Source organism: Protopterus annectens, chromosome 8.part0, assembly GCF_019279795.1.
Source record: "Protopterus annectens isolate FY-2018-M chromosome 8.part0, PAN1.0, whole genome shotgun sequence".
In the NCBI taxonomy this organism is placed as follows: domain Eukaryota; kingdom Metazoa; phylum Chordata; order Ceratodontiformes; family Protopteridae; genus Protopterus; species Protopterus annectens.
Window position 1 is genome coordinate 826,898,682 of NC_056741.1, and position 16,595 is coordinate 826,915,276.

A 16,595-nucleotide genomic window follows, 5' to 3' on the forward strand; every position below is an offset into this window, starting at 1 on the left:
ATAAAAAATAAAAACAGGAAGAAGGAATAAGGAGAATTTAATTCTGCTATTTGTAATTTTGGAGGAATACCACTAGAGGCATCTGTTTCTACTAGTAAAGGAAGAGAAGCCACCCCCTAACAGCATGATTGGTTGAATACTGTTTTTAAAGGCTTTGTTTTGGTGGGAGTGAATAAAGGATCTGAAGAAGGTTTTACTGAAAGTGCTTATCCCACGTTCTTTTCCGTTTGCTATGTCTGTCTTATTGAGTTTTATTGCGTCTATGTTGGCATGTCTGCATCATTTTTTAAGTTAAATAAGATGGTCCAGTGGGTGCAGGTGTTGAAGTCAGACTCTGCAACTTCTTCAAATAAAGCCTGGCCCAGGGAAGCATGGGGATAGTGGAGATCATGAACCCCAGAGCCCTGAGAAACTCCCTGGCTGGAAGAGAGGGCAGGAGAAGTAGTGATAGGAAATAATTTGTGAGATAAAACCCTGGAGGGAAGAAGAGGGGTCTATATTAGAACACCGAACTTTCAAAATTTCGGGTATTCTAATATCGTCCCATTTTCAGCGAATGCTGAAAATAACGAAGAAACAGAAAACCAAATTTTTTCCTAGGGAAAGAATTCGGTTGTCCATTTCTGTTGCTTAGGTATTTTCAGCGCTGTGGTGGAAAGTTATAGGTTGGGTTCAGGTAAGTGCGCGATTGTGTGGACATGAGGGTTAGGGCGGGGTAGGTGAGTTAGGGTTAGGGCGCGGGTGAGGTGACTGTGCGATAGTGACAGACCTTAGGGTTAGGGTTTGGGTTAAGGTAAGTGGATAGTTAGTGGTGTATGTATAGTTTGGTGTAGGGTTAGGTGTAAGAGTTTAGGTGTGTGTGGATTGCTGTTTGATTGGTGTGTTTGTGTTGTACGTTCGATGTTTTAAATTTTCGATTAATAGGGCTCGATATTAGAACACTCAAAATTGTGAAAGTTCTGTGTTCTAATATAGACCCGAAGAAGAGATGCCAGCATTGGAACAGTCTGGAACCTGCAGCCTAGGAAGATATGGTCCTGAGATGGAGTCAACATTGACTTTTGGAGGCTGACAGTTAACCCCATGCTGTGCAACAGAAGCTAGGTAAAATGAAGATCCTGCATCAGCTTGGCATGGGATGGAACCTGAAGCAAGAGGTCTTCCAGATAAGGAAATATTTGAATGCCCTAATGCCTGCAAAAGGAAACGACGGGGGACAGATGTTTGGCGAACACCCTTGGGGCTGCCGAAAGGGAAAGCAAAGAACTGAAAATAAGAGGAACAAACAGAGAAACACAAACATTTCCTGAATAGAGGATGGATAGGGATGTGAAAATAAGCATCGTTTGAATGCATGGAAACCAGAAAGGCCTGGGGAACAACAGAGGAAACCGTGTGTAGAGACAATATTCATAAGAAAGACACTGAGAAAGGAGTTCAGAAAGGAAAGATCTGGGGGCCAGAAAAGTACAGTTGTGTACCTACCATGAATGTAGATGTTCGAGTGTATTCACTGTTGCAGTCATTACACTTGGGTTATCCTGCCCGAGTTCCAAAGTCTTGGTCCGGCGTCGGTTGCTGTCGCCTCTTCCCTGACATCAGAGCGCCAGGGGTATAAAAGTTGCAACCGACGCCATTTTCTTCAGTTTTTCTTGCCCCAGATGTCAGGTGCCTCCAGATAGGAAGACTGAAAAGATAAAAATATGCCAAACAACCATGCATATATTATTATACACATTTCCTTTATCTACAACCAAATACACCACATAGGTTGTATAGAGTTGAGAAGTACAGAATAGTCCCAGCAAAGAGGGGGATGGTGGGTGGGTAACCTTTACTGCAATAGTGAATACACTCGAACATCTACATTTATGGTACGTACACAACTGTACTATGTTCATTGTGTTTCACTGTTGCAGTCATTACACTTGGGTAGAATCCCAAAGCTGAGGTTGGGTGGCTGGGTCTAGATTGGATTTGGCAAGGCTAACAAACCCTGCAGAACTGCGGTGGCAAAGCCTGCTCTGGATTTGGAGTAGAGAGGTAGGTGGTAGTGCTTGGTAAAAGTGTGCACTGAGCTCCAGGTTGCAGCTTCTAATATGGCTTTGGTTGGTACTCCTCTGAGGAAAGCTGCTGAAGTGGCTGCTGCTCTGGTAGAATGAGGCCTAATGCCCTTAGGCACCGATTTGCCATGTTGTGCATAACAGAAGTGGATGCAGTGTCCTATCCATTTGGAGATGGTCTGCTTTGTAATAGGCTTTCCTTGTGATCCTGCAGCATATGCTACAAACAGTTGCTCAGTTTTTCTGAAAGCTTTTGTTTTGTCCAAGTAAAATCGTAGCTGCCTGTGTATATCCAAAGCATGCAGAAGTCTTTCCCCTTTATTCTGGGGATTTGGGTAGAAAGTAGGCAAATGAATGGTTTGGTTTAAGGCCACATTGGAGACCACTTTTGGCATGAATGTTGGGTTTGTTCTAAGAGAAACCCTGTCTTGATGAAAAATGAGGAAAGGTTCCACAGCCATCAATGCCTGTAACTCTGAGACTCTTCTTGCTGAAGTTATTGCTAGGAGCAGAGCAGTTTTCCATGTCAATAATTTTAAATCAGCTGTGCTGGCTGGTTCAAATGGAGGCAGTGTTAGTTTTTCTAAAACAAAATTGAGGTCCCAAGTAGGTACTGGTGCTCTCCTAGGGGGTCTTGTATTCTTTGCCCCTCTGAGGTACTGTCGTAGTAGAGGATGTGAAAAAATAGGAGGATCCATATTGTAATGAGCTGAAATGGCAGAGGCATGGATTTTAATAGATGAAAAAGATAGGCCTTTGTCCAACATCTCAGTCAGGTATTGCAAAATCTGAGGTATATTAGGGACCAGTGGGTCGAGGCCTTGGTGCCTGGTTCCAAGCACAGAATCTCTTCCATTTCTCTGCATAAGATTTTCTAGTGCTGGGCCTCTTGGCTTCCAAAATTACATCTATAACAGCTTTAGAGAGAGATGCAGTCTGAATGGCTACATTATCTGTCCTGCTGCCAGGTTTAAGAGGAAGAGCTGACTGTGCAGAATCTGATTGTGTTGCTGTGTCAGAAGATGAGGGATTTGAGGTAGAGGCCAAAGTGGGCCTTGGGACAAAGTCTTTAGGATTGGGTACCAGTGCTGTCGTGGCCAGTCTGGTGCAATCAGGATCATTTTTGGCCTCTCTTGTCTGACTTTTAGAAACACCTTGGTGAGAAGAAGCATCGGAGGGAAGGCACAGACCGTCAGGTTTTTCCAGCTGAATGATAGAGCATCCACTTTCCATGCTTGAGAGTGATAAGTTCTTGTGCAAAATTTCTGTATTTGGCAATTGTGAGGGGAGGCAAAAAGATCTATGTCTGGGCGTCCCCATTCCCTTGTTATCATGTTGAACACTTGTGGATTTAGCTTCCATTCGTGAGGATCCATGAGATTTTTGCTTAGTTCATCTGCCAGTGTATTTTTTGTTCCTGGCAGGAATTATGCTTGCAGATGTACCTGGTAGGTCAGTGCTGTGTTCCACAAAGTCATGGCTTGTCTGCATAGGGGGTAGGAATGTGTGCCCCCTTGCTTGTTTATGTACAACATAACTGTGGTATTGTCCGTCTTCATTAATAGTTGTCCTGGGTGTATTAGGTCCTTGAAGGCTGTCAGGGCATTCTGTACAGCTAGCATCTCTTTTTGATTGATGTGAAGATGCATTTGTTTCTTGGGCCACGTGCCCTGAATAGATTTTCCTGCCATATGTGCTCCCCAGGCATAAACCGATGCAGCCATTGTTATTGTCTGCCTGGCTGTAGGTAAGGTGAAAGGCTGTCCCTTGTTGTAGTGACAGGCCTGGGACCACCATCAAAACTTCTGTTGTAGGCAGGGGATCAAGGTTATGACATTCTCTAGGCTGTGACAATGCTGAGTCCAAACACTTTTTAGATAACATTGTAGTTTCCTCATATGCAATTTTGCATATGGAATTAGTAGAATGCAGGATGCCATGAAACCCAGGGCCTGCAGAATTTTTCTTGCAGGGAGCTGGGTCTTTGTAGCCATCATTTGAAAGTAATGAGTCAGTTGCCTTTGTTTGTCTGGCGTGAGATAAGCCATCTGGGGCAGTTGTATTTAAGCTTGCACCCAAGAATATCTCTTGAGAGGGCACTAGTTTTGATTTCTTTTCGTTTACTGTGTACCCTAGGCAAATTAGCAATCTTTTTACAAACGCCAGGTGCTTTAGAAGAATGTCCTTGCTCTCTGCTTGAATAAGGCAGTCGTCCAAGTAGGGATCTATTTGAATTCCTTTCGTCTGCAAAATGCAATTACTGGTGACAGGCATTTTGTGAAGACCCTGGGCGCAGTAGATAAGCCAAAGGGCAGTGCAGAGAATTGGTAATGCATTGAGCCTGCTATAAATCTGAGGTATCTTCTGCACGATTGTCCGATTGGGACATGCAGGTATGCCTCCATGAGATCCAAAGTAACTAGCCAAGCCTCCTTGCCCAGCATGGGCAGAAGTTGTTGTAGTGTTAACATTTTGAATTTTGGAACATCCAGGAAAGTATTTAGGATTGACAGGTCCAGTATTGGTCTCCACGCTTTGTCTTTTCTGGGTACTAAGAAAAGTCTTGAGCAAAATCCTTGTCCCTGTTCTTCTTGTGGAACTTTTTGAATAGCTCCCATATCCATAAGAGCAGCAATCTGTTTTTGTGCTTCTGCCCATTGGTTTTGTGGCAGGTTTGGCATACCTTTTAGTTTTGGAAGCATGTGGAAGTGGAACCTGTACCCCTGAGAAACTATATTCAGCACCCATTGGTCTTGGGTGATCATGTGCCAATTTTTTGAGAAAAGTGCTAGCTTTCTCCCTAGGGGTGCTGTCAACTGCTTGGCATTTGCAGAGGGAAGTCATTGTGACTGTTTCCTATAAGGTTGTGATTTGTCTTCTCCTCCTTTGAGGACTGAAGCACCCCATTGTTTAGGTCTGTAGGAGCCTTGGGGCTGAGATCTGCCTCTTGGGCGTCTGCATCTGCCTCTTTGTGGCCTGTCGGACACTGGAAAGGACCAATTTTTTTGAAGGCCAGTTTCTGCAAAATCTAGGTGGTTGAACCTGTAAGAAATCTTTCACCATTTGCATTGACTTTGCTTTATCCTCCATTTTCTTTAACACCTCTTCTGCCTTAACACCAAACAAAGTATCATGCTGTAGTGGAGCATCCAATAATTTTACTTTAACATGGTCTGGTAAACTTTGTTCTTTCAACCAAGCATGTCTTCGAATAACTGAGCCTGTAACTGCAGCTCTACAAGAAGCCTCTAATGAATCAAAACCACATTGCAGAGTATGCTTTCCCACTTGTTCAACTGCATGCAATAAATCCTGCATTTCTTTACTGTCAAGACTTTCTATATTTGTAACCATTTTCTGCTTTAACAATGACATGAGATACTGTTGATATTTAAGCATGTGAAACTAACAGTTTAAAGCTCTTACAGCTAAAGTAGCAGAAGTGTAAACTTTTTTCCCCCATCTGTCCAGAGCTCTGGAATCCCTATCTGAGGGGACAGAATTTTTGGCAGTGGAAGCCTTAACCCCTTTAGGACCCTGAGAAATTGTTTCTGGGTCTGCAGTGGGGTTTTTGTAAAGAAATTTATGAGAGTCAGGAACCCTGTAGTACCTGTCTGGCTTTACTGGTGCAGGGAGTAAAGAATCTGGAGACAGACTGGATTCTGAAAAAAACATCATCATTCATCAAGCACAGGGGGGATAGCCAGGGGCCTGTGCTGAGGCAATAAAAGGAAATTCTGAGCCTTTTCTTGGATTCTGAGTAATCCTGGCTCTCCCAATGGAAATGCTCCCTCATGGTGTGCAGGGTTTCCCCAAAAGAATAATCCTCAGGCGGTGAGGCTGAAGGAATGGACTCTTCAGCATCAGAGTCCTCATAGGGAGGGAGAGAATAGCCCTAATCAGAAGAAGAATCAGAGGAAATGGAAACCTGATCAGAGGAATCATAATCAGTGTCTTGCCTAGGCCTTTTGTCAGGAGGGGGATGGGAGCCCCTGATTAAAGTAATAAGGTCTTCGGCCATTTTAAGCATCTGTTTCTTTGGCATGGATGACTGTTTTGGAGAATGCTGCACTTGTTTCCTTGTCTTTAATGGTGTTTTTGACTTTGCCTTTGCTGCTGTAGTAGCCTTAATTGTAAGCTGTGAAGGTCTGAAGACACTCTCAGAAGCCAGTGCCTGCTCAGCGGCTCCGGACCCATCCGAGGGTATAGTTTCCGTAGGTCCAATACCTGGAGTTTCCACAGGCCTCGGGGCCTCCACGTGACTGTCGGTTACAGCCTGTAGCTCTGAGGTAGCAGGTGTCAGGGGCTGCGAAAGCGCCTCACTGAGAACCGGCGAACCTGCAACTGGCCTAGAAAAGGCTTTGTCGTCGGTTTTGGACCTTGGATGCCTGTCATTTTCTTTGTCTTTGTGTTTTTTATACATTCCGGTCGTTGGTTGTTCCGACGGCATTATATAATTAAATCTTCATCCAAAATAATGTAAAGCAAAATCAAACCGACGTTTAATAGTGCGTTTATTGAATCTAGCACAAAACCGACAACAAGTAACGTCGTGATCAGGGCCTAAGCAAGGAATGCAGTAAGAGTGAAAGTCCTTATGAGGTATTTGCTTCCCACAAGAAATACCATTATTAACTTTTACTAACATCGGTCTGGAGCAAGAAAAAGTTTCCCCAATGGGGTACTTAGCTTTATTGAAGACTTTGGTTCTGAAATTCAACTTTGAAAATCTCAGGAGACGGCCAACCGGCACTTGTGAACTGCTTTTGCTTTGGGCACCGCGCGGCAAGAAAGACTGAAGAAAATGGCATCGGTTGCAACTTTTATACCCCTGGCACAGTGACATCAGGGAAGAGGCGACAGCAACCGACACCGGACCAAGACTTTGGAACTCAGGCCGACTGCGGGTCGCCTGCCAGCAGGATAACCCAAGTGTAATGACTGCAACAGTGAAACACAATGAACATCATCCTGGCATAAAAGCCCAAATCCTTCTCTGTCTGCTGAACTGGATAAATGGTACCCTAGTTCAGCACACCCTGCAATACTCTCGGAAAATGAGGAAGCTGTTCAGCAGGGAGCTGGGGAATACCAGAAAGAGAGAGAAGGGTTTTCCAGGTCATAAAGTAACACTGCCAGATAATGGAGAGAACACAGGTGTCTCTGGTAATTACCTGTCAAACTGCTAGAGTGAGAGAAAGATAAAGCTTTTGATACAAGGGAACCTGGATGAGAGGAAGGGAAGGCAGATAGTCAGATGGCTGCAGATTTCTCAGGAAAGGACTTCTTCTGTGGCCTGCATGTCTGAGTAGGCTTACCAGAAAAACACGACTGGGAGTCTCCTTACCTTTGGAAGACTGTCTAGGCAGTTTGTGCAAAAAAGCAGTCTTACTGGGATAGCTCCTCTGAAACTTGGTGATAGGTGAGACAAAAATCTGTTTCAAATGTATCTTGACCTTACTTTGATCCTGTAATGTCTTGAAAAAGCCAGCCAAAGCAGTACCAAACAAATTCTTATTATCCAAGGGAGCATTAAAAAGTTTTGTCCTAATATCATCTGGAAAAGCCTGAACCCGATTGCTTGGAAAAGCACCTCATCACAAAGCCACAGGAGAATCAGGACTGACAGATTCATCGTCCTCAGAGTCATAGTCTAAAAGTGAAGGCAACTGAGAAGAATAGGCTATGGAGTTAGCCTCAGAATCTGAATCCTTGTCCAAAGACTCTGGGTCTCTAGCCCTTTTACGGGTAGAGGACCAAGGAGGTGCAAGGAACCAAAACCTCCAGAGGAGGTTTCAGTGCCATCAAGGCACTGAACAAACCTTGAGTTAAGTCCTGCCATTCATGTTGTGGATCCCTGGGAGCTAACAAACACATGCATAGTCTTTCACCTTTTCTTCATTAGGCATCCACTCTGAGAAAACGTGGCGGTTCGGACCCCTGCCTGGATTCTATTAAGGTACCTGGCATCTCTTCCATAACAATTATCTGAGGAATCCCACTTGGCCCCTTGGAAATAACTAGCTGAGGTTCCTCATCAACTTCTGCATCGGATGTTTGCAATTCCACCCCAGCCTCTGAGAAGGTCGTTGCAGAAGAAACCAAAGGTAATTCCGGTCTATCCTCAGAGTTCTCACTGACCTCAAGGCAGATGTCCGGTGGAGGCTGGGCAACAGCGGATTCAGGCCCAGACTTCTTAGCCTTCTTTTTAAGCACTGGCTGTACCTCGAGGTGAGTAGATTTTGCATGGTACCCTGGGCCAAAAGCTTGAGATGTTGGTTCTCAAGGTAAATGGAAAGTGAAGAAAGGCAACTATGAAATGTCTTGGGTACAAAGGCCTGACAGATCGAACATTAACTGTGGTTGTGAGATGCATCTAAATGACAATGTGGTGGTCTTTATGGGGAATCTGCCTCTCACACTGACATTTCCCTTTCTTGGATGGCATGTAACCCACTGAACAATATAAGAAAAACAAAAAAGAACCCCAATGGGGTACTTATCTGAAAGATGTAGGCTCAGTATAAGCAGAGAATGTAAAGGGTCTTCAGAGTGACGCACAACAATGGCATTCTGACTGGTGGCAATAAAGTTCTGAGTTGGGAGTGTAAGCACATCACCTTTATACCTTACACTTGCGGGGGAGCATACATCTGATGTATGACATGCCCAAGGTAATAAAGGCTTTAGTATGCTGGCTGGACATTGGGCCATCCTTGGCAGGGTGATCCCAGAGGTGATGAATATTGCAACAGTAATATCTAACAGATATCCAAACTGGAAACAGACAATAATAAAGGCAGTTTAGAGGAAACTGAGTTCCTTGACACCTTTGAAACTGGGCTACAGTTAAATCATTATCTGGGATTTTGAAGCTCAGCTATATATAGTTACTGCATACAAACAATACAAAGGGAAGGCTAAAGTCACAAGTTATCCTGCTTTGTGGCACATGTTAGCAACATAATCAACAAGTCATACTCTCCTTTGCAAGTCACAACAGTTTTCCAGCTGGTATGCTTAAAGAAAATATTATCCCCTGTAACTGTACAAAAAAAAAATTCTCCAGGTCTATCAAAATATTTATTACTATCAAGTCAGTGACTCAGAAGCACGTCTGAATCCAACTTCTATAAACACACTCATATTCAGACTAACAAAATAAAAAAGTAACTGGAACCATGGGCAGGGATAAATAGTAGTTAATTGAATAAGTCCACAACTTACTTGAAGAGTTGCTTTTTTTTTTTTTTTTTTTTTTTGAAGTAATAGTTGTTTATTCTTCCAATAGTTTAAAATCCATAATGTAGTTAGAAGTGCTTATTCCAAAAGTAAGTTTATATAATCAAGGTGTAGTCACAAGATATAGTCACATGTTAAGATAAAAATAATTAAAATACTCATAAAATTGTGTGCATAAAAATGTAGGTGACACTAACAGTAATAAATGTAATAAATAATGAAAGTACTTGTAAAATTTAGATTTTTCAATTTTTTAACCATACAGGGTACAGACAAATACAAAAGTTTCAGTGTATTTGAGTATTAAGTACTTCAAATAAGGCTTAATGGTAACCATGTCATTCAAGTCGGGGGTACATGTGCCTTAAATCTAAAAATCCATTGCAGTTCTATCCTCTCTGTGTGTAATTTTATGTTACTCCCTCTAAGCAGTGCACGAATAACTTGCAAAATAGCAAATTTAAAAGTACGGGTTAGATCTACATTAAGAATATGCTTATATAAGGCATTTGTTTGAAAACACTTCCTGATGTCTGACATGTGTTGACTTATTCTCTCTTTTAATTTTCTATTTGTCTTGCCTATGTAGTATGCTTCGCTCTTGCAGCAGTTTTATTTATTTTACATTTGTTAACCGGGAAATTCCGACTGGACCAGGTCCATTTTCAGCGGAGGCGCAGGGAGAAAAGCTCCGGCTTCAAGTTATACAAATACAGTACATCCAACATAATACACAAAACAGGTTTGTTGCAATTACCACATGCTCTTAGTTTAAAAGCTGCATCTTTGACTGGATGTCTACCAAACTTGTCAGTATTAATGTACTTGCAAAATGTGCAATCATTACATCTGTACATTCCTTGCTTATTAGAGTAAAAGTAAGATGTATTTTTTGGTTGCTCTTTATAACAAAGAATGTTCTTTAAGTTACTAGTGCTTCTATGACTAAAACTTGGTGAATCTGATACGATATTCCTTAGCTCAAGTATACAGACCAATATTTTTTAACAGTGTTCTTTATGACTAGTGTATTTTTATCATGTGCAAGAGTGTATCTTAGTTTGATACGATTACGACTGGTGGACGATTGTACGTCTCTGTTGGTGGTTAGCAGAGGTGTGTATTCTGTGGATCTCTTGTTTATGTCTTGTTTAATTTTTTAACTTGTTGTTGACTATAAATTCTCTGTATGAATTCTGAAGCAGTCCTTTCTAGTTGCTGTCCCATTCATGAATCATTTGTATTTAATTTAGCTATCCTAACAAGTTGATTTTTAACAATGTTTGGATAGATATGTGATGCGTGTAAGCTGTTTCTATGTAGATATGTATTTTTCCTGGATGGTTTTCTGTACACAGTATCTATATGACCAATATGAAGTTTGTTTCGGGTTATGTCAAGAAAACTAATTGCATGAAAGGATACTTCACATTTAAACTTTAAGAAACCAGTGGTTGTAGAGATGTATGACTCAAATTTCCTGAATTCTTCTGGTGTACCTTCCCATAAGAAAAGGTCATCCACAAACCTTTTATAAAATTTCACATTTCTGAGATAGGGATTATTTTCACTGACTATATGTTGTTTCTCTCACTGGTGCATTACAATGTTGGCGATTGGGGTACTCATCGCCACACCTCTTGCCTGTTTGTAAAACTTCTTTTGATATAAATAAGACGTTATTGTTAAGTATAATGTCCAATAATTCACAAACATTAATGTGACTGTGTATAATCACAGAATTCAAGTAAATGTGTTTAACAAATCAAATTCCTATCTCATTGGAAATAACTGTAAATAATGAGTCTACATCTAATGTAAGAAAACAGTCTTTTGCACTGGGTGTAACATAAGCCATTCTACTAGATGAGAAATGAAATCAGTTGTGTCCTTGATAATGGTACCTACTACATGTAAATATTTCTCAAGTTGGTTATCAAGATAGCTCGATAAGGGCACTGTCACCCAACCTCTAGCTGACACTATTAGTCTAAGCAGGGGAGATACAAGGGATTGATGGACTTTAGGTATGCCATATATTACAGGTACAACAGGACTATCAGTTCTAAAGTGCTGGTATAATTCTTCTCCAATGAGGTTGTCCTTGAGCACATTTTCTAGTCTTAAGGAAATCTGCTTAATTATCTGATTCACCAGATGTCTATTTGCTCATAATCCGAGGTGGCTAGCATGGACAGCATTTGATTGCTATAGTATTCAAAGTTCATAATTACAGTACTCCCACCTTTGTCTGCTGGTTTTATGACTATTTCTGAATTTTAAGATTCTTGACTGCCTATATCTCTGATGCAGTCAAGTTAAAGTATTTACTGTGCTTGTCACCATAAAAATGTTTATACACTTCTTTCCACTGATTTTTCAAAGGCCAAAGCAAGTGGATTGTTAGGTGGTATAATGGTACTTGAATGTTTGGGTATATTCAGTGGAGCATTGTTCTCTTTGAACAGAATCTTAAGGTTAAGAGAACGTGTAAAATATTTAAGTTTTAGCGTAGTCTGTACAAAAGTGCTATGCCAAAGTAAACTGCAATTCAGGGATAAAGGGGGCATGTTAAACACAAGTCAATGTTCTACAAGTTATCAAAGAGACATTTTATTTTCTATGCGCAAAGGTGACACCTCTGTTTAAAATAAAAAAAAAACCTACTACTAAAGCATACACACACCTTTTAACAGAAGAGGATTATGCAGTGGTGCAGCGGTTAGCATTGCCACCTCACAGCAAGAGGTTCTCTGGTTAGATTATCAGCTGGGGTGCCTTCTGTGCGGAGTCTGCATGTCCTCCCTGTGGTTGCGTGGGTTTTTCTCCGGGTGCTCCGGTTTCCTCCCACATCCCAAAGACATGCAATAGGTGGATTGGACACTCTAAAGTGTGTGTGTGTTTGTGTGTGTGTTTGTGTGTGTGTGTGTGTGTGTGTGTGTGTGTGTGTGTGTGTGTGTGTGTGTGTGTGTGTGTGTGTGTGTGTGTGTTTGTGAGTGTGTGTGTGTGTGTCAGTGTGTGTGTGTGTGTGTGTGTGTGTGTGTGTGTGTGTGTGTGTGTGTGTGTGTGTGTGTGTGTTTGTGTGTGTCTTCTGTGGAAGGTTGGGCGCCGGGCTGGCAACTCGACACAGTAAAACTCCACTGCCAATCATGAGCAGACAGATGATCTGCTATGGCGACCCCTAACTGGGAAAAAGCCAAAAGAAGAAGAAGATTTACATGTCTTGATCCTGAAAAAGAGTACCAATAGGCTCTGCATATCTTAAGAAAAGAAAGGGCATTCAATTTTCTTTTTCTTTTTTGCTCTCCTTCACTCCAGTTGCCTGTCAACTTCCAACCAGTTCTTTCCTCATCCACTATGTCTACCAATCCTGCTCTTCTGCCTTAGTTTTCCCCAGATTCAAACTATGTCCATGGCCAGTGAAAAGATCAAAAACATTGCTGTAGCATTACACTACTGTCAAAGAATGTGCTCTAACCCCCTCCCACCCTGCATTAGCCTTGCAAACTCTGCAGGTGCTACTACAGAAGGGGTGTGCATGCAAGCATCTGCTCATGCACAGCCTCCGAACCAAGTGTTACACTGCTTGCAGCACAGAACATGCTCAGCTATTAATGCCTTAATGTTGCTACAGCACCATGCCTAGGCAGCTTCCCTTCTCCTGAGATTAGTAAGCCATCACTTTCCTTTCCGGTTCCTGCAGCACTTTGGTGTTAGTCAAACTTGGGTCATCTGGGGCTCAGCAAGGGCTTTATCACTGTTCACCATGGGGTCAGACCTCAGATGTGTATAAATTGATACAAACATACAGAGCATTACCGCTTTTATAGGGGATATCACTATAAATCAATGGATGAGTCATACTACATTTCACCCTCAGTAAAACCTCAACTCACTTATCTGCACAAAAATGATTTTGAAAGATGGGATGGTGCAGCTCTGGCTTGGTTAGAAATTATGTTACTAGTAAATGCTGTTATGCAATGAAACAGAGGGGAACAGTCTATGTATCATATGCCATGCTACTTATGAAGAAGACTTTTTTTTTCTTATCTGTTGTAATAGAAGGGCACTTGTGTACGCCATGAAAGGTTTCCCACTTTAATTGGAAAAATAAAGCAAGCTGCAAGAGTACAGCTAGTAGCTCAACTCAGCTGCAGTTTACATGGAGTATCTAGTGTATGTACTGCATGACTGCTTCTATGCGATACTGGATTTGGTTATACAATTGCAAATATAAACAGTCTCCGCTCTCAACAACAGAAGTTGCATGCCCCTAAGACATGTAGCTGAACTTGCTACCTGGAGTGCTTCTGCATTTCCCTACACAGAACACATAAGGAACATAAGATGGTATAACAAGGATTACACAAGCATGGATACACAGCTCCAGTTAAGAAAAACAGTCAGCTGCCAGGTGCAGACAGTGTTTACTTTCTGAAGGTAGAATGAGTGAGCAATGAAAGCTGGAAGAAAGTAACCAAATTTCGTAAGAAAAAAAATCCAGTCACTGTTAAAATATTTAAAAGACTTTTACACAGCATCTCTTCACACAGTACTTTCAAATGTCCTATTTACCTACTTGAAAATTTTTTCAAAGCATCTGTGCTAATGAAATGCAACCCAGAAGTATGGAAATAAACTGAAAATGCAAAATGACAACTGGTAAGAGACTGCAACAGTAAAAATTCCTCAGATCTTAACTTGCCAATCTCTCAAGACGGCCTTATCACCATACTTCTCAACCTCTTGGCCCAAAAAAATCTGGACAAAGCCTGATATATATTGGGGCTATAAAGACCCAAAAATAGTGATATATTTTAAATATTGCTCATATAAGCTTAGAAAGTTGCTAGAATAACATAGTATGTATTAAAATACATTTTCTAAAGGATATGAAGTCTGAAACTGAAATGTATGACATTATTTATTAATTTCATTCCTAAGACCATCCCACTGATTTGCCAGAAAACTAAAAATTGTATGAGTAACAGATCAAAATTTTAAGGAAAAAATCTGGACAGTTGAGAGGTATGCTTACCACTTTTTTCTTTTCATCAGATGAGGAGGAAGAATGTTTTCTTTCTCTCTGATGCTCTGAAGGAGATTCGGGAAAGTGTGCCTTTTTGCCTGGTGAGATGTTGGTGGGAGATGTGTTGGACATCTTAGGCAGCTGATCTGATATTTGTTAGGAAGGTGTAAGGAATGACAACAGAAAAAAAAAAACATTCAGATAACATCAAAAAAGTTAATTTTTTCAGTTACCTTCCGTCTAGTAAACACACAAAGAATAAAACAAAATAACTACAATGAAAGTGCAACTCCAAAAAGCTGCATTAAGCATTTACAGCAATGGAACTTTTGCATGTGCTTCACTGACTGTTGTTAAGAGTTTACCTATAAAAACGAGGTACATGCAGGGTGCAGCAGATGTTGACATGCTTACTTTCCTGTAATGAGGGACCTAAGTTTTGACATAAGAAACTAACAGAAAATGTTATTTTAAGTTACTGCTTATGCTCTGTTTAAGCTGTTATCAGCATTTAAATTGTAACAGCTATGCCTCTGGTTACACACATAAAATCAAATAATCACAATGTCCAATGGCCAATCCTAAATAATAATATAAACTGCATGAACTGTGTAACGTAAGGACTTCACCATTGTGTGACACATTGCAGTGTTAAGCTTTTATTCCCAGTATTAATCATGCATAATCAACACAATTAGAAGTAGATTAATGAACAGCAAACGCTATGCTACACTGTACAAGTGAATATAACAGTACTTTACACAAACATGTTCTGCAACTTAGTTAATGGCTTGTTCTACCAGTTATAGAAACTTCCGCTTGTCAAGTCTGCTGACAAGGGTGTACAGATTTAGCCAGACACATCATACAGGTATACCTTTGTGTGTCAATAATAATTAAAAAAATCTGACATGTTAACATGCACTCAATTTTAACCTTTAGGTCTTGTAGACATAAGAATGGAACACAGGCATAGGTCTGTGGCACAGAGGGATAAAGCCCTGACTACAATCCAGAGAACTTGAGCACTTTTAGTAGCTTGGATGGTGGAGATTGGGCAGGGGCGAGTACTTGTGTACCAGCTTATCTAACCGGGTGGGGGTGGTGACTGGTGTTTCAATGGCTGTTCTGACAATTGCAAACTGAAGCTTGCAATAACTGGATATGTGGACTCTGCTTTCCAAGTTGGTGAGTTCCTTAGCTTGCATGTGGCACCATTCTTATGCAGAAAAGAGCACAGTAGGCCCATGAAGTGAGCTGAAGCACAAGTCAGCCCCCAAGGGGGCACTTGATGACTACTTCATTGATGGTCTCCATGATCGTCTTTCACCCTATGGGAAACAAATGGCCCATCCAACTAAATGCAGAGTGCTAATGGCTGGTAACTGGGAGGGGTGGAAAGTACAGTTGTGAAAGTAAAACTTTCTGCAACAGCAGATGTTTGAATAGATCACTGCTGCTGTAGCCTATGCTATATGGGTTATATCCTGTCTAGGAAGTAACAGCCTGCCAGCTTCCAAAGGATAAGGGCATCTTTTGCATGCAGAAACCACTGAAAGACTGAGCAGGGGAGGGAGAAATATCAGCAGTCAGGGAGCCAAACTCTCTAGAGCTTTCACGCCAACATAACAAGGGAGGCTAGAGCCCAGAAAAAGATCAGTGCTAGGTATATAAAAATGAAAGTGTTCACCCTTGCATACAATATCACAAAAACATAACTAGGATGAATGGAGGGAGAGAAGGAAGTGACCTATTTGCAAACTTACTATTGTAATTTTTACTTTCATAGATGAAGTTCTTGTGAAGGAAAACGTATGTGAAGTGTTGCCAGCGTTAAATTTTGTGTGACATTAAATTTTGGTATGCACTGCAACCTTATGTGCTTCCTTCTAACTGGTTTTTGGAGTTACCAGGCTATTTGCCCTAGGGCCTATATAGGCCTAGCCAAAAAGGTACCATGGCTTTTGCCACCTAAGAAAATTATTTTCCTGTGCCCTTTTCAAGCAGAGCCACAGAAGTGATGCCTGGGGTGAATCTCCTATTTACCATCCAATCATCAAGATTTTTCTTGAAGAGTGCTAATGAGGAGCTTTGTTTGATACAGATAGGTAGTTTGTTCCAGAGTATGGGAAGTCTCTGGGACAGGAATCTATCCCTCCAGCATGTTCTGTTTACTGTGGTGACAAGGTTTAGGTCCCTAGAGCGTGTAGCTTGGAGGGAATGGGATTTCTTTAAGTGGAGCATGTCCAGCAGCTCTG

General features: G+C 41.4%; 1 protein-coding gene across 2 annotated transcripts in view; it reads right to left on the reverse strand.

The window, feature by feature from the left end:
• Positions 1 to 16,595, reverse strand: part of ARAF (A-Raf proto-oncogene, serine/threonine kinase) — a 1,692,569-nt gene that overhangs the window by 862,823 nt on the left and 813,151 nt on the right. For both annotated transcript variants that reach the window (XM_044080303.1, XM_044080302.1), the window contains exon 7: positions 14,347 to 14,483. In XM_044080303.1, the coding sequence (XP_043936238.1) occupies positions 14,347 to 14,483 (137 nt within the window). The remainder of the gene's footprint in view (positions 1 to 14,346; positions 14,484 to 16,595) is intronic.